Here is an 18324-nt window from a genome sequence, read left to right on the forward strand (position 1 = left end):
TAGTAAGGGAAGGTCACCCCGCGATCTGGCACCCTGCCTGAATTGTGTTTACGCTCCGACAAGCACGTACCTACTTGAATGGAATATTTCGGCAACAGTTGGCCAAGTGTGAGCGACATTATTTACTGCCTTTTTACGACTCCTTGACCCGTTCTTATAAATTCCTAAGGGTGGCTAAATCCAATCGTACTTATCTTTAAATTATATTTAAATATCTCGGACACATTACGACCAGCGACCTTCAATGATGGGAACGCAGGTCGTTGGCGGTCCGCAGTAACAGGTAGTCCGCAGATTTGCTCGATGTCCCACAGAAAACCTACTGTCAATCCTTTTTACTCGAGCAATCTTTGGGTTTCGTTAAGAAAGTGGGCTTACAATGCCCTGCGAGTTCAGTAATTGTTCGGAATTGGAGGAATGTGGTGTGTAAGAAAATAAACGAGAGCGTTTTTCAAATACGGTTTAATAATACCAGGGGGGGGGGGTGCAGGTGGTAGGACCTTGTCTAACCTTGGTCTAACCTTTATGCGTGCTTTACGCTTGCTTCGCTCGCTCGGCTCACGCATTGGTGTGGTCGCAGTTCTAACCTAACCCAATCTACTGTGTAGCTGCTGTTCTGTTCTGGCGATTTGCCTGCTGCTGTTACAGAACGCTTACTTTGCTGGCCTTACTTTAACCTTAACCCATTTTTATGGTAGCTGTTAGTTCCATTAACTATGTCATAACGCCATGTTAAAGTCAGCGCTATTTAAAATTCCGTGAAAATACAATAGTCCAAAATAGTATTTTGCTATGCCATTATGCCATATAAAATCGGCGATACTAATGTTCTGCTATTTAATATTCTGCAGAAGTATATTCGGCGATAAGAGTGTTCTGCTATTTAATATTCTGAGAAATTAACATTATTCGAACTGATAATTATGCAAAGTTATGATTATGCAAAAGTATCATTCGGCTAAAAAAATTATGAGATACCTGTATTGCGAAGTGTATTTCGAAGAATCGATATTATGCAAGATAAAGGGAACCCTTCAGATATGAATAAGTAAGTACCTCCTAATGGCGTCCGCGGACCGGGAGACGAGCTGTCGGTAGGCCTCCAACAAGATGGAGCGACGACTTGGTTAAGATCGCGGGATCGCGGTGGATGCGGAAAGCACAAGACCGGTCTGAGTGGAGAGCCTTGGGGGAGGCCTATGTCCAGCAGTGGACGTCTTTCGGCTGACATGATGATGATGAAGTACCTCCTAATCAACGAACACACTAACCTATAAGTGTGTGAGGAAAACAATTTTTTCAACGAACTAGGTAAGTACTTCATTTTCCGAGGGTCACTCAGCGAAGCTTTCTCATTGGTACTTTTTCTCCTGCGGAATAGTTTTGCTCCCTGAGGCCTTATTGTGTAACGCACTCGGGATCACAATCGTTTTCACCGCTTCTTTCTGTCACACGGTATAAGACAAGGGTAGATAGAGACGGTCAATGCGATCGCCAACGTCAGCGCGTTAGGCAATACGGCCTCAGACAGACCTGACACAGCTCTAGTGAATTTAAAAACTAAAGAAAAAACGATGACTGGTATTATATTTGGAGCCCAATTAAACATTACTTTAAACTAAGTAATTCCAGGTTATATGGTCGAAAATTAATTTAATAACTTTATCTACTTTAATTAATTTAATAATATTAATCTTCATGATAGTTTAAATATCACATCTACTGAACATAGTTCTATAATTTTTATGCATGGCACCATTTTTATATATTTAATGCCTGTTTTATTATGCAAACTACCACTTAAATAGATTTCAATTGCTTCCATAATTACAACTCGTTGCATTAAATCAACTTAAGCTATTGTTACCATAATTGATGATAATCAAAGCATATATCGATCAGCTTCTAAGGGTAGGTATCCCATGACATTGTTTGTGAAGGAAAAAATTCTTTTGGCTCTTCAATTGGACATATCGTATCAGATATTTTATACTAACTTTTCTAAATGAAGTAAACATGTCGTCACTATGTTTTAAAGGCTCGTGCCTATATAAAATCGATAATTTATCTAAATGAACTTTATGAAGAAAGATTATGTCAAGGGTAATTTTTGTTGACGTATTGATTAGATATATGTGATATATATATATGCGATTAGAGATATACAAGATTAGAGAATTTTTCTCAAAAGAGTGACGATATATTATGCTGTTTGGCATAGGTACTACCATCCTATTTACAGCTTTTTTTTACTTGTACTTATTCAGAAAACATCACCTTGTTTTGCGCAGATCACAGAAGTTAGTTGCCATTTTCTACATAAATACGGTACTGTTTCGTTTTTCTATTAAGTTCAGTTTCATAAATCTTGAAATTTCCAACCGGTGAACTGAACCTCGGTTATGTTGCTCTGAAGATGACCTCTGTTTGAGTTCGAAACGCGTCGGTATAGAGTGGTGGTGGTGATAGATGGGGTTGTGTGTGTTCTTACAGTGTATAAGTGGATGAACTGCATGAACACACATTTCTTACATAAACGTAGCTATCATAAGGTCGCGGGTGAGCAAAGTAATTGTTTTAGTTCATTAAAGTCTACTTGTTTATGTCCCACTGACCTGCCTATGTAGCCGGCCTGTGGGCCAATGCCGTTGCGTTCGTCCATCACCCGCTGAGGCTGGTTATTCACTACTTTGCCGTCGTCATTGCCTTTCCACGTGCCGTCGTCTTCTTTGAACGATGCCCCCCTGTAAAGGACGAGGGAACATTTGATTAAGTAGTTATTGTAAGATCAGTCTTTCATCTATAAAATAGTTATTATATGTAAACGTAGTGGACAAAGGTTTTCGTTAGGCAACCCAGGGAGTAAGAGAAGCGTGAGTTAGATAAATCTCTGGATTAAAAATCTCACAATTAGTGTACACAGCCTTTACCATACTTGAAATTACTGGCAGTACTTAAAAACTTAAACAATTCGGTAGGGATGAAGTTGTTACGGCGCTGTACCATTGCTATGTACCTCCATCAAGGGAAAGAATGCATTAGGTGCAACAAGCGCCGCGTGAATCAAGACACTTTTTTCACGTACCGTACCTACGTATCTACGGTTTCTAACGTACCGTTGTAGGATATAAGATTTATCGCGAATCAAAAACTCATTTATCAAGAGTTGTCACAGCTGTCATTTCATCAATATCGTCTACGAAAAAAATTTTTGCAGAACTTCAAATGCGTATTATTTTAAGTTAAGCTATCTGGGGCAAATCAGAATAGTAAGCTGCCACTTTTGCACATACTTTTTTTTCGTCAGCTTCTACGAAACAGGCCGCAGCAAACATCTTATCCAATCGGCTTAAAGTAGGTAAATAGTTATTTGTGTCACAAGGGAGCAAAATGGTGTATTTAGGGCGAGGGCGTACATTGAATCCAGAATATAGCGAAGGATTCTACAATAGAATCCTGAGCGTAGCGAGGGCTTCTAAAGTAGAATCCTGAGTGAAATGAGGAATTCAAGTGTTAACGCCCAAGATGAAAATAATTTTGCTCCCGAGTGGCTCATACAACTTTTCACACCGAGCATTAAAAAACTTGAAAAAAAATATCTAAATATTATTAAAGAACAACCAGCATAGAAAATGGCGTGGCTTTACAATTATCAACTTCAAAAAATGGCATTTGCAATAAAACACTTAGAAAAGCCTTGAACAGAAAAGTTGCACTTTGCTCCCTTTCGTCAGAGAGGAAAAGTTACTTTTCTGAAGGAGAGGTGTGAAAACGTTATTGTGTACCTTATTGTCACTGTTTACATGCCGAATAAACATGTTGTTCCTTTGAAACAATTAACATTCAGGGCATTATTTCACGCGAGTTACGAGCCACTAATTACACAATATCCGGGTTCATTAAGCCCTTTATTCAACAGGCAGTTTATCCAAGTTCGTGTACACGGAAACTTCATAAGTTGACCTTTAGAAAAACATACACAAGTCAACGCCAACGCGCGTGGCATACCGGCAATTTGCCAACGAGCCCCCTCGCTAGTGGATTGCCATTCATGAAACGCCCAGCGAAAGTTATAGTATTTAGAAAACACTTACAAAGCATAACACGTAAACTTAACCTCGTAAACGTTGGAAAATGGCGTTATTTTAATAGCTTGGTGTATTTATTTACAAACACAAACGGTACAATAAAACTTACATTATAAAAAATTATATTTCGGGTGTTAATTATATTTTGACCCCTTTGCGAGGTCACTTCGAGTGTAACGATATTCTGATTAATTAAACAGAACACAAAAGAGAAGTATTTATGGAACTTGTCAAGAATGTACTGATATAGTACCAGTTTTGTCATCTAGCGACTCTTTATTTTTTGGTACTGGCTTGAATTTCTCAGTGGGTATAAATTTTTACGGCAAATTTTTAACTTAAGGGGATCCCATACCCCAATGACCTTCGGTCTGAATTCCTTAGTTTTCTAATGTTTTGTGTAGCTTATTATATTAACAACAACGGCTTTAAGCAATATAGTATCCCAAATTTACTTCAAAGTTCATTGTCTTCGAGGTATTTGGCATCAAAGTTGAACAATTTTCGGCCAAAAAACTGATATTCTGGCCATAACATTTGTGTTAATTAGTTTCAAATGAAAACCCTCGACCAGTTTTTAGATATGTAGATTTGTTAGATCTTTCACGTCAATAGAGATACGAAATAAGTGTTTTTCAGACAATGTTTAAAAAAATCATACAAAATTAAATATTCATTTTTTTTTCAAAATCCGGTAGACAAAAATGGAGATAAAAGATTGGAGAACCGATAGCCGTTTGACTTATAATTCTATCTGTAGTGCAAAAGTAGGAGATACGATTCAAAACTAGACAAAAATCGATGAAAACCTCGGGTAGCCCCTTAAGTAATACACTATTACTTATTCTGTGTTAATACACGATAATATTTAGGGAGGCACTCGAAACGCAAGCTCCACATAGAAATATAGCTGGAGTGGGCAGGATGTATGAAGTAGGTGTGGCCAACTTCATGAGATCCAAGATAAGTTAACTGACGACTCTGTGCGGCACCAACAGGGAATATACATGGAACACAAATTTTCTTTTAAATAATAGGCCGTGATACAAAACTGGAAAATAAAACGAATGTCATATTTGAATTTTAATTATTATCTTCGTAGGTACTTATTAAGATATTTTTCTCAAAAATGTCCGTAAACGTTGACATTATTCTTTACATATCAGAAAGTTAAGTGCATAGTTTATGGTCAGCAAAAAATTAAAAAAGTTAAAAAGATTGCAGGCGCGCTAGCCCGACAATAATAAATTAGCGCGCCTAGTCACAACTTTTTTAAAAAGTTAAAAATGCCATGGAAATGTTGGCACAAGTCGTATACAGCCAAATCTAATGGGCGGTATCAGATATTTTGTTGGAACTTCGGACTTTTTTTATTGGGTCTGAAACAGCTTGTGTGTGGAAAAATACAGCTGCAGTTTATTTTTAATGAAAAAAGGCGGGAAAGCATAAGAAAAATAATTGGAATAAAATTAAATGTCATGATATATTTTGAGAAAAAGTTTAGTCTATTTCAGAATTATTCATCATTTTTGAGAAAATCTTTATATTAGTCTCGGCTGGAATAGCAATTGCTGGCTTCGTATTAGTTAAACGGACTCGCAAGCTCGTCCGTTTAATACTCATACTCAGCCAGCAATTGGCTACTTCCAGGCCACGACAATAATCTACTATAAAAAAAATGCTGCCACAGCTCGGTTTGTCAAACAAGTAAAAAGAATGCTTGCATATTCCCTATTACATAATCAGTGTTTTTCATAAATATGTACCTTGCCGAATAAGTTTTATTTTTCTGCCCTGTCGCGATCGATCGGTTGGCCACCCTTGGTACAGGTAGTGCCACGAGAGTTGAAGTGAATGATTACACACACAGCTACATGAAGAACTGATTGCATAAAAGGGGAATGAATGAAATGAATGAGTGAATGTTAAAATCCCGCTGTAATTACATGTCATGTTCTTGTGTGCGTGACCTCAACTCTGGTGGCACTACCTATATACCTGCGTAGCGTGTACCACGAGCCTTTGCTTTTCTCCACTCACTTGTTGCACGGCAGCACACAGATGCCGCAGCACTTCTCCATGCCGGAGAGATTCTTCTCCGCCTCGCGCATGTCCGCGTTGATCTGGTCCATGCCCTCCTCGATCCTGTCCAATTGCTCTGTCCACACACACACCAACAAACGCTTTAGAACCACTTTTCACGAAAATAGACGTGTAAAGCGCCTAACTTTTTTCAAAAGTAACGCGATTTCACTTTAAATTCCGTCTTTTTTATTTATTGTAAATTCTCAACGCTCTCGACAATCCAGAGCGAAGTGTAAGACAATTTAGTAAGGTAGCATGATTTTAGTTCATCTAGTTATACATGCGGCGCTCAATAACTCCTTAGCAACTCTACTTTTATTCCAATTCTAATTAAAAGCGGCTATTGTGTTCATCAGTAGACTTTGTTTTATTTATTCTTTTAATGTTGATGTCTTACACTTGATCTGGCCAAAACTAATTCCAACATTACCTTTGGTATCATGATGTATGTGCTGAGACTAAGTGATAACATTAAGTACCATACTCGTAGTGACTAACATTTAGAATAATAAGTCTTATAAAATACTAAAACTCATGCAAGTAACAGCAAGATCGAAGAATACGTGCATAGCCAGATGCGTGAGAAAAACTAAACAAAAGAATCGGTACTGTTTAACATACTCATTGTCTATTTAATCTCCGCATCCCAATTCGCGAGGAGGAGAATGTGGGACCGGAGAGAACTCTTTATCCATTCATCTACTTTAAATCATGATCATGAGAAAAAATTACCTTCAGTATTATCCATTAGAAAATAATTTGATAGCACATTTTTAATCTTTATTTAAAGTTGAAATTCATCGTCATTCAATTAACTTTTAAAAATATCTGAACTGGCATTTCAGACAAAAGCTTGACTAAAGTGTGATTTAAAATAGTACTACTGGATGCTTACCGCCCTGTTCATCCAGCATGACTAGGGTTTTCATGCCCACCTCGTGACTCTACAACACAATAATGATGTCACTATAGCTCGCCAAACGAATGCAGTGAGCGGCGCGCGCGCAGGGCGGGCCTTGCGCCGAGCACGCCCGCCCGAGCGGAGCCTAGCGCACCCGAGCGGCTCCGAGCGGCCCCGGCGGCCGGCCCTGCGCGGGCGTCGCGGGCGCGGCATCGCGTGCGAGGGCGCAACGCGGCGGGATAACTCAACTCAACACAATTCAACACAACTCAAACTAAACAGAAAACAAAACATATATGAATATGAACGAACAGATGGCCGCGGCGATCCGGCTAGGCCGGCAGCCGCTCCTTCGGCGGTGATAATAAAATAAATCAATTTAGCAAATGAGCGTATCCATCAAGCCATTCCTAAATGAATAGTGAATTCAGCAAAACAGTAATTGACTTAGTTGAAGAAGAGAAACAATCTAATATGTAGTGTGGCGAGGAGCGAGCGGCGCGGACCGCGAGGCGGCGCAAGCGGGCCCGCGCCGGCGCCCTCGCTGCGTCGCGGCGCGCTAACAGTCAGACCTACGTACACGCTAACATTAACAGTACGCTGCTAGCCATGGAGTGAAGGCGTATACCATTTAATCTATACGGAACAGACATACTCGGTAAACGCGCATTCATTTCAGTTACCGCAGTTCATTAGAGAAGAGAACAATCAATTCGGAAAGAGAAATAAATATACCTATAAAAAGCGTTCCGATAGATAGATATCAACGGAAGAACTAACTAAACAGATTGCGCAGCTCATTCAAATTAAATCTTCAGCAAAAGGTAGAGTTACAGTTTTTTTGCGACAATTAGCAACGAACGGCCATCGGGCTTATCTATTTACACTATGTTTTCAAAATCATCCCCATCGAAACATAGAAACACACGCAACATCGATCTCAGATAAGTCGTTAGTCAAGAGAAACGTCAAAGAAAAACAAAGAGATTACTGTTTTAACTGCACATTCAAACACAGACGTTCTCACGGTTCGACTACCCACGTGTCAGTTTAACTCTTACCGCCCTGGTGACTCAACATATGAAGCGCTTGCCCCCCGGCGTCCTCGCTCTATACATAAAATACAAATCAAAATAATATATCGTAGAGGAGAGTATCGGGTGTGTGGGTGGCGGGGTGCGGTGCGCCGATAGGGGTTGGCACGCGCGTGCGTGCGCGTGCGCGTGCGCGGCAGCGTGGCGGGCGTGGCGTGCGAGCGTGACGCTACGGCGGCGGGCGGCTCCCCCCCCCACCGCTCGCCGCTGACACACACTACTCGATCAACAACGACATGCATGCAGTGAAGCTTGCGAGTAAAACCAGATAAAGTTTCATTTGTGCTCAGTTTCATATGAATCATGATTATTTTGTGTGATGTTAAGAGTCGTGCGTTGAGGAGAAGCGTTTCGAATTTACTTCGTACGTTTTTAACGAATCGTTGCATGTGATATTGGTACAGTTGTAAATATAGAGTCAAGTACGAACATCTGAAATGCAGGATGTAAGTATCGAACATGGGATATACGTTTGTATCATGTCAATTAGCTTGAAATGCAAGACGTCGTCGTGGGAGCCGCCAGATAGCACTCGATATCGAGTTGTGCAAGTGGTGTCAAATAACTACGGAACCAATAAAATATACAAAGATGTGGGTTTTCCATGATCAGTTGGGTTTTAGAGATGCATTAATATGTTAATCAGTCAAGGTTTCCAGAAGGCCCGCACCTTTGTATTCAATTAGCAGTGACGAAATTTTAAATATATAGTCAATGAGATACCCCCTTTCGTGTCTTCTAAATCGATGGGCCCATCGTCGGGTCAGCTGAAAGCCCTACGACGCTCGAATAAGGTTAGCGAAAAAGGCATAATAGATAATTGTAAATAATGTAGTGTTGCAAATGTTGCAGATCACTCACCTCCCTGGTCGTCTAGAGCGACCAGAGTTCGAATGCCGGCCTCCTTGCTCTACACCAGCCGCGGAAACAAAAAGTCACAGAGCATGTTAGTAGTGAGGGGTACAGTGGAGTGAGTGGGCGTCAAGCGCGGGCCGCGGCCCTCGCCGCGCGTGAGTACGTGTGCCGAGTCCATGTTGGTATCGGATGGGATATAATACATTGTGCCGCTCGTGGGAAAGGTCATCTTCGTTCTTGTTAAATTGCTAATTTTGATTACAGAACTTTTACGAAAAAGTTAAACGTTATAGTAGGACAGTAGTTCAAGAACAGAAGATCCCCCCTGGTGTCTGGGCTGTGTTGTTTCAGAGTTATGCAGAGTCTGTACGGTGTCTTCTTTACTGATGTTTCGTGGCGTGGATACATATTTCATTCGGCACAGACGTTAGCATGGCGTGATTACCAAATTTGTTAGTATAAAAGTAATGTCAAAGAACATACGGAAATCATTATTACTTAAAAATAGGTAAGTGAAATAAAAACAAACCGAAATTAATATTTCCTAACCGATGCTAAAAGTATAAATAATAATTACAACTGAAAAATGTAAATACGGATATTATTAATTAGGTTTGTATTTGGTGTGAGAGTTGACATAGGTGTAGCTCGATATATAATTGTTGGAGTCCAGTGGCAGGTATGGGGGTGTGTTCACGCCCACATATTGATAGTATTGTGAATGTTCGAGAAGGCATGAAAAACAACATAATAGATTAACAGTCAACAACAGAGAGCAGCCACTACACAGAGACCTAAGGTACAGACAGACTCAACTAAAACAGGATAGAACGAACATAGACACTGATCGTGGCCCGAAAGCGACCGTTTGCGGATCAGTGGTTCTTGTGGAAATACTCAGGGATGGAGAACCATGTTCTCAAATAAACAGTAGTGATTAGTAAACATAATCGAAGAATTATGAAGAAAGAAATAACTGCTAGAGATAGGTAGGAGAGAAATGGTAAAGTAAGGGCTAAGTCCAAGTTATTGCAAGGGGTTCGTTTAAAGCAAGCCCAAGCACAAACGGTCAAGTTCACTTTGGATGAGGAAGCGCACACGATACACACTAAGGGGAGTCTAAAATTTGAGAAGTATTTTGTTCTAGTCTGGGGGTCGGATTGTTAAGACCATAATGTGATTGTGGACTTCATGCTTTGAAACCAAAAACATTGCATTTATGGGCATTATCAACTTAGGAGCTGACGGTTAACTTTGTGCTGTACGCGGTCGCGGCTTCAATTCAATGTTTTTTTTTATTACAAAGCGTAATTTTTCTTTACTTAATTGTGTCAACTAACTGTCAGCACCGGGGCGGAGCCCATATATGAAGTTAAACTTGTCACATACAATATACAGCACTACGAACAACACAAAGGGCTATAGAGGTATCTAACATTATCGGACACATTAAGGCACGGATCATGCAACACCCAATAATTATGCATGGTAAACATGTCGTCCAATATATATATAGAATTATATTCCGCATAGGATATACAAACAAAAAATACGCTAGGGATATATAACCGGTCATCTACGATGAATATATACATGTAGTTACATTAAATAGATATAAAAATAATAATGTTAGGCACATCGATACACAACAGCCAGGGATAGCAGAGGCTGCGCCCTAGGGGGTCGGGGGACGGGCGTCGGAGACCAAACCGAGCTCGGGGCTGACCAGGACACTTCCGCTATACCCCTCACTCCCTCGCATCGAGAACACCTCTCTCACAGATGATCACAAATAATCACATAACCAACTGAACAACTCAACTCAAACACTTAAACTATGGGGTGAGGGGAAACAAAATTTAATTTCAACTGAAACTCGACTACGTATACAGGTCCGCACAGTTCGACGCCTCAATCTGTTCGTTACGGAATTAAGAATTCCGGACAGAATTCACGCACGCTTGTAATTAATTTAGAAAATATTAATCACACATACATGGTAAATAGGATACATTGATCAGTTAGCTCGAAGTTGACATAAAAACGATATTACGACAATCATTTTCCTTATTACTTTAATCAACTTTATGATCATTTTTGATATCAAATTCTTAATAAATTAAGGCAATAGTGACACCCAAGTGAACAGAAACATCGTTACTGAACTCAAACGTTAAGATGAGGTGATCTTGGGAGGTATTCTCGACATTTCAAGTATGTCTCTCCCATCAAAACATTAGTACAGTTAAACACATCCTTGAATAAATGTCCAAGATTATCATCATTAGGAATTATATATTTGTAATTGCCATAATATATACTTCATCATTTAAAGTTGTAATTTTATACTGAACTATATTTCGAACAGTTATATCTGACAATGCATAAAGCAGCAAGTCGACATTTGACGTTCTATCGTTAAATCGAGCCTCTAATAAGATGGAATTAAGCTGTATTATATATTTTGAGGAAAACAGAATTTGAATGTGATACCGTTCAATGAAGTAACTAATTTTAAAATAGAGCAAACTTACTAAAGCCTCATACATATTAATACGATCATCGTAAAATGTATGGTGGTTATAAAGTATTATTATGGCAATCTACATGTTTAGTTTGATAGTCTAAAAGTAATAGGTGTTTAACGAAAACTTACCTCTTCGCATAGTTGCATCATACGCCTGGTAGACTCCAAGGACTGAAAGTAATTAATTATAACAATTAAACATATGTCACAGAACATGGTACCAGCATTCGTTTTCGAAGGAAATGCAATGGATGGCATTTCTATTCCTCATTTTTATTAGGTCTGTGACATTGACCAAGAGTCGATATTTTCTATAATGATATTTTCCAGAGCAATTTTTATGCCTTTTTTATGCCGTAATACGCAGGCTTATCGCATACTTATATTAGGGACTAATAAAATGAAATTGGTTCTACTGGCAGTGTTCCAAAGGGTATCTTAATTTTAGAGAGCAAACGCAAAGGAATCGTTCAAAAGAATAAAGAAAGACAGTTCCATTGTCATAATTTCATAATATAATAACTAAATACGGTCGGCATATGACTTAGACTGAATTAGTCAATGTTTACTATGATGGTCTCTTGAGACAGACCATAGGAACTCAATGTGGGCGATACCGCCCCGTAGTTGCGTTGTACACCATCTACCTACTTCACCGACATCACAGCGCGCGACGAGCGCACGAAGCGCAATGTCGACAACTCCAAACAAATCACGACGTGTGAATTGTGCGTATACCGTTGCTGGTTATGCGCTCCTGGTCACTTAAATGTGTGGTTATGTTTCATCTTTCGGTGAAATCCATGAATCTTGACTTTGTGTTACAAATAATAGGCTGAGAAGTATCGCGATGCAGGCGCTGTGATTCGCCTGGCCTGCGCGCGGTCACTCTAGCGGCCTGCAAAGAAATTTCATACAACTTTGCAGGACGCTGGCCGGCAATGCGACCGTCTTTAGTTTCAACGCGCGCTCTGCGACACGGCGCACGCCAGCAGCCAGCGCGACATGCGCGCACACAACAGGGCGACCAGTGCCCTTAGTGTAAGTTTTCGGTTACAAAATACGTCTCGATCGCGTTCGCGTTAAAATCTCAATTTATATGGAAACACGAACAGCGCCTCTAGCGGAACGTTCGCGATGTTCATGTTTCCATACAAATTGAGATTTTAACGCGAACGCGATCGAGATGTATTTTGTAACTGAAAACTTACACTAGGGGCACAGGCTAGTGTCCCGCCAGCTTCCCTATCCGGCAACCCCCTACTTTCCGGCCTCTACAATGCCTCTACATACATATACATACATTTTATATATATATTAGACTAGCGGCCCGCTCCGGCTTCGCACGGGAAAAATAAAGAAAAACCGGCCAAGTGCGAGTCGGACTCCTGCGCGAAGGGTTCCGTACCTATACAACATTAGACATTAGCAAAAATCTTCAAAAAAAAACACGTTTGCTGTATGGAAGCCCCCCTTGAATATTTAATTCTATTTTAATTTAATTATTTATTTTTAAAGTGAATGAAAATACAAATAAATATTCTGTGAATATTTCAAGCAAGGTAGTTTGCCGTAAAGAGCACCGCTTAAATATTTATTTTATTTTGTTTTTAGTATTTGTTGTTATAGCGGCAACAGAAGATCATCTGTGAAACTTGCAACTGTCTAACTGTATCACGGTTCATGAGATACAGCCTATACTTGGTTTGGATAAATATTTAAGTAAATGTAAACAAACTTCAGCTACCAGATTTGGTACAACATTCAAGGATTTTAAACATTAGACTTATCTATCATTGTAATACAAACTAGACTACGCTGTATTGCAATGCAATACAGAAATAAAAATGTTATGATAGTTTAATGTGGGAATTTCAATATTTAAGACACCAATTGACATTGTTTTGTTAACATTTAGTTAAATATCTATCCAGACCAAGTATAGTGACAGACAGGAGTCTTAGTAGTAAGTAGGGTCCCGTTTTATTACCCTTCGGGCACAGAACTCTAAAAAGGCCTCTAATCGAGTGCACTTCACACATTTTTCAGTTCCATTTCTCAAAAACTACACCCGACCCGCGCGAAGCCGGGCGCCGGGGCGCGTCAAAGTAGAGTAAATGCATTTTTTGGTTAGATTAACATGCTTAAATTATTAATATCTTTTAAATGGAATGTCCGATTTGAATAATTCAAAAAGCAATCTACAGGTATTGAAATCGTCTTGAATATGAAATTATTTATTTGGTTAAAGGATTAATACAAAGGTATGGAATACATAGTCTGGTTTTAGTCGGTATTCCAGTCAACTTTTAAAATGTAAAAAAGTAGTTGTAGTGACATAAGTTGACATAACTACATAGTTGTACATATGGTATCGCGAAGTTTTTTGTAGATATTAATATATTTTTTAATATTATAGAACATTTTTTTGTTTTATCATCAATAGTTTCCACAGCGCATGCGATGAAAGATGTTTTAAGGCAACTGTTTTTACACTTTGAGTTACATAATTGAAGTTTTAGTACGGAACCCTAATTTTTTCTGGTAATAAATATAGCCTATGGCACTTTGGAATAGTTCAGCATTCTAATAGTGAAAGAATTTTTAAAATCAGTCTAGTAGTTTTTGAGTTAATTCGTAACAAACATCCAAAAATACAAAAATCCAAATCTTTCCTTTTTATAATATTAGTATAGATAGAGCAATTGCAAAATTACTTATCTAACGCCACTATAGCTTTCTTGGTGAGTCGCATAAAGTTACATGCTAAGGTCGCTTGTGCACTACAAGACCGGACCGGAAAAAAATGGTCGGGAATGGGGAAAAGTGCATGAATTAGTATGTAAATTTATGGCGTTCCATATCGGACTGAAAAACTTGACACTTTTGTGCACTTTTCCCCATTCCGGGCCGTTTTTTTCCGGTCCGGTCTTTTAGTGCACAAGCGCCCTAAGTTCTATTTTTTCATTAAGTTCATTGCATTTGGCTTTTAGCGTTTCTATTTATCTTATTATAGGCTTTGTGATGATGATGATAAGTGATAGATGCTAACCTCATCGGTGACCTGTCCAGCTTTCATTTGGATCTGCTCGAGCTCGCTGCGCGGAGCGCCATTTGGCTCGGCGGGCGGCGTGGCTGCGGGCATTCTGAAACAAGGACATAGTCACCTTTAACATACAATGAATAATAGGTATCAATTATATATCTTACTGGTACTAGCTGTCGAATCAGTACCCTTAGTGTAAGTTTTCGGTTACAAAACACGTCTCGATCGAACAGCGCCTCTAGCGGAATGTTTGCGATGGTCCTGTTTCCATACAAATTGAGATTTTAACGCGAACGCGATCGAGACGTATTTTGTAACCGAAAACTTACACTAAGGGCACAGAAATGAGGAGATACGTAGAAGAACGTGGACTACCGACATCAAGCGAATCAGCTCTGAAGTAGCAATGGACAACCCATATAGCATAGTGAACTGATGGCCGTTGGGCCCGAAAAGTTCTCGAATGGAGACCATCAGCAGCGTAGGACATCCACCAACGAGATGGACGGATGGCGTAATTAAAACCAGATGTTCACGGTGGATGCAGGCCGCTTCCAACCGAAGCAACTGAAAGTCAATGGGGGAGCCTATGTCCTACGGCTAGCCTGTGTGTCTACGGCTGATATGATGATGATGATGAAGGAATATAGGGAGCTTGATCATTGTTACAGGTCCAACATTCACGAGTCAGTAGGATATGTAAATACACACATATTTGACATTATCTCCCTCGCACTCATCCCTATATTCCGTCCGCAACAAAAGCCCCTCCTTTCAAGATCGTTTATCTGTTAAATAGGATGACCTGGTTCGAGAGGGTTAGGGTGAGAGGAAGCACTCACTGAAGTTTTACTTTAAATTACCGCTACCCAAACTATCAGGAATACGTAAAACTTTTAGATGATTCTGTGTTTTATATCCATTCCATACTAATAATTATTATAAATACGAAAGTGTGTGTGTGTGTTCGTGTGTTTGTTTGTCTTTCACGTCGAAACGGAGCGACAGATCGACGTGATTTTTGGCATAGAGATATTTTATGGGCCGCAAGTGACATAGGCTACTTTTTATCCCGGAAAAATGCACAGTTCCCGAGGGAACAGCGCGCGATAACCGAACTCCACGCAAGCGAAGCCGCGGGCAAAACTTAGTTTGCTATAAAGGGAATGCTTTCCGTAGTAGGGACCTGGAAAACTATAAGATTGAAAAACATAGTTTCTCAGAGGCAACGCCTACTTAACGAGTTCTAAATAATGATACCCAATTCGATGGGGTCAAGTTTTTATCGTCCCCTTTACATTTACGGGAGCCTCCTATTAAAAACAATTAAACTTTTTTTTTGACAATTTGTAACTATGGATTTGGGTCAGCAATATAGGTACTGTGAAAATTTGAAGACTGTAGCCTGAACTGATTGGTTGTGGAACCTGTGTGACACACGACGGACAAACGGACACGTGAGCTACAGCAATAGGGTTTCATTTGGACGCTTCGGGTATGGAACCCTGAAGACGAAAGAAGAAAATATAAATAAACGAAAACCAAGAGAAAAGGTTAAGAAAGATTTAAAGTTGGAAAGCGGCGAACTACATTGTTCCCGACCGCTTGCATAGATTTAAAAGAAAAAGAAAATATCAACGACTGCACAATACGAGTCGACGGAGCTTTCTAGAAAATACTTTTCATTTCCACATGTCGGCTGCTCTTGCTATTCCAGTTTTCCAGAAATTTTCTAATAAAAGTCGGCTCAATGTTGCTGTGTAGGCTAGGTATTTCGTCTACACGTTACTCATATATAAAATGACATCGCGTGCGATGGAAAAAGAGTAATAACTGTAATTAAGGAAATCGCCCGGATCGTGTCAAGTTGATGACCCATTTGTTGACGAAGTATGGCATTTCGTCTAGCCGCATATCTATATGGCAGGGATTAGTCATACCTACTCGAACTAGCTATGACGAGCTTTGGGAGGAATCACTGGACTAGAAATATTTCTAATTCCCTGGCAAGCATATAAAATAAATTTCTTTAAGTTGCTGCAATGTTAAAAAGAACGCCCAAGGCATCATAGAAAATAACTCATTGTTTTTATTTAAATATTTTTAATAACAGCAGATAGTTTATTCATATTTTCATTGTCTATGTAGGTGCTACGAGTATTGGCATATTATGTATGTGCCAACAATGCAATGCTTTAACTTTAGTACGTTGTTGAAATTGCTACGTATTTTTATTACCTAATAAATAAAGGCACCCATGAAGATGAACCTTGGCAATGTCGGAGCTAGGAACTTGGCAATGGTCCGAATCACGGCGTTATCTGGGTTGGTTGACCCAATTTCGAGTGCAGAGCTTTCACGGGTTATAATGAATTATTTAAAGATGCAGGGGGTTAAGCGTCGCCGGCGCTGGCCGTACATAATTTAGTATCTGTCTCGGTCTAACACCAGGTAAATGTTTACAGGGCATTAGGACGTCGAGCTTAAAAAAGCCGTGGTGGCCTAGTGGTTTGACCTATCGCCTCTCAAACAGAGGGTCGTGGGTTCAAACTCCGGCTCGCACCTCTGAGTTTTTCCAAATTCATGTGCGGAATTACATTTGAAATTTACCACGAGCTTTGCGGTGAAGGAAAACATCGTGAGGAAACCTGCACAAAACCTGCGAAGCAATTCAATGGTGCGTGTGAAGTTCCCAATCCGCACTGGGCCCGCGTGGGAACTATAGCCCAAGCCCTCTTGTTCTGAGAGGAGGCCTGTGCCCAGCAGTGGGACGTATATAGGCTGGGATGATGAGGACGTCGAGCTTAAAGATGAACGCGAAATTACCTTGGGCAAAGTATCACGGTCATCAAAGAGATTTCATTTGCTAAACTAAAAGCAGAGTTTAAGTTTTAATTCCATGAAACAGAGAAGCCATTAACCATTAATCTGGATAAAATTAGCGCAGATGTTAATAGTTGGAAAACGGGACGCTGACCATTGCTAAATTATATATTCAACTAGTTTGCTAGCGCAGAACTATAACGCAGATAGTATTGGGTAATTGAGAACGTTCGCTAACGAGGACTGGCTCATTATGAACGAACATTGTTCGACCGTCATAAAAGAAACGACTAGCATAGCTGATAATATAAATCCTACTTCTCTAAGCATACTTGCCAATGTTATATCGGAAATCGGGACGGATTTTGTTGTTTCTACAAATAAGCTGTCGCATTCATGTATTTATTTACGACAGTACGCGCGAGGTTAGCTTTATTTCAGGCGCTATCCGCCCTAACGGGTTCTCTTATTGCTCTAATTAAATAACAAAAAGGTTACGATAAAATGTATCAGTGAATGAACGTTTATAAATAGCGCGGTGATTATAAAGGTCGATCATCTTTTATGCTTCAGTATAATAGAGCATAATCTGACAAAGACAGTGAAGTTAAATAATAAAACCACACTTTAATGCTTTGTTGTGTCTTAATTTGTAGGTATATACAGTCTGTTCAGTATAGGAATGGACAGAAGGAAAATAGGTTCTTAATAGTACACGCTTTAGGAAGTCATTTAATAATGATTTTTTTTTTTAGTATATAGTCCAAACTTAATTCTAATTAAAATATCGAAGACATCAATATTACGTTAATTTTTTCATTGACTAGCTGTTGCACGCGACTCCGTTCACGTAGAATTCGTTTATTGCTATCCCGCGGAAACTATGCAATTTTATGGGGTAAAAA

At 39.6% G+C, this 18324-nt stretch overlaps 1 protein-coding gene across 5 annotated transcripts in view; it reads right to left on the reverse strand.

Annotated features, from left to right (window-relative positions):
• LOC141432670 (synaptosomal-associated protein 25-like) overlaps window positions 1–18324 on the reverse strand; it is a 43533-nt gene that overhangs the window by 10816 nt on the left and 14393 nt on the right. For 2 of the 5 annotated variants that reach the window (XR_012451850.1, XM_074094372.1), the window contains exons 2-6: window positions 14603–14696; window positions 11680–11721; window positions 9030–9078; window positions 6129–6246; window positions 2616–2744 (exon numbers count right to left, since the gene is read on the reverse strand). Coding sequence is in view for 3 of the 5 variants with exons in the window: in XM_074094372.1 (XP_073950473.1) it covers window positions 2616–2744; window positions 6129–6246; window positions 9030–9078; window positions 11680–11721; window positions 14603–14695 (431 nt within the window). In the remaining 2 variants the exon portion in view is untranslated. Of the gene's footprint in view, window positions 1–2615; window positions 2745–6128; window positions 6247–7068; window positions 7118–8135; window positions 8185–9029; window positions 9079–11679; window positions 11722–14602; window positions 14697–18324 lie in introns of all 5 variants that reach the window. The other 3 variants (XR_012451849.1, XM_074094371.1, XM_074094373.1) reach the window with 2 other exon arrangements.

Source organism: Choristoneura fumiferana, chromosome 11 (assembly GCF_025370935.1).
Source record: "Choristoneura fumiferana chromosome 11, NRCan_CFum_1, whole genome shotgun sequence".
Taxonomy (NCBI): Eukaryota; Metazoa; Arthropoda; class Insecta; order Lepidoptera; family Tortricidae; genus Choristoneura; species Choristoneura fumiferana.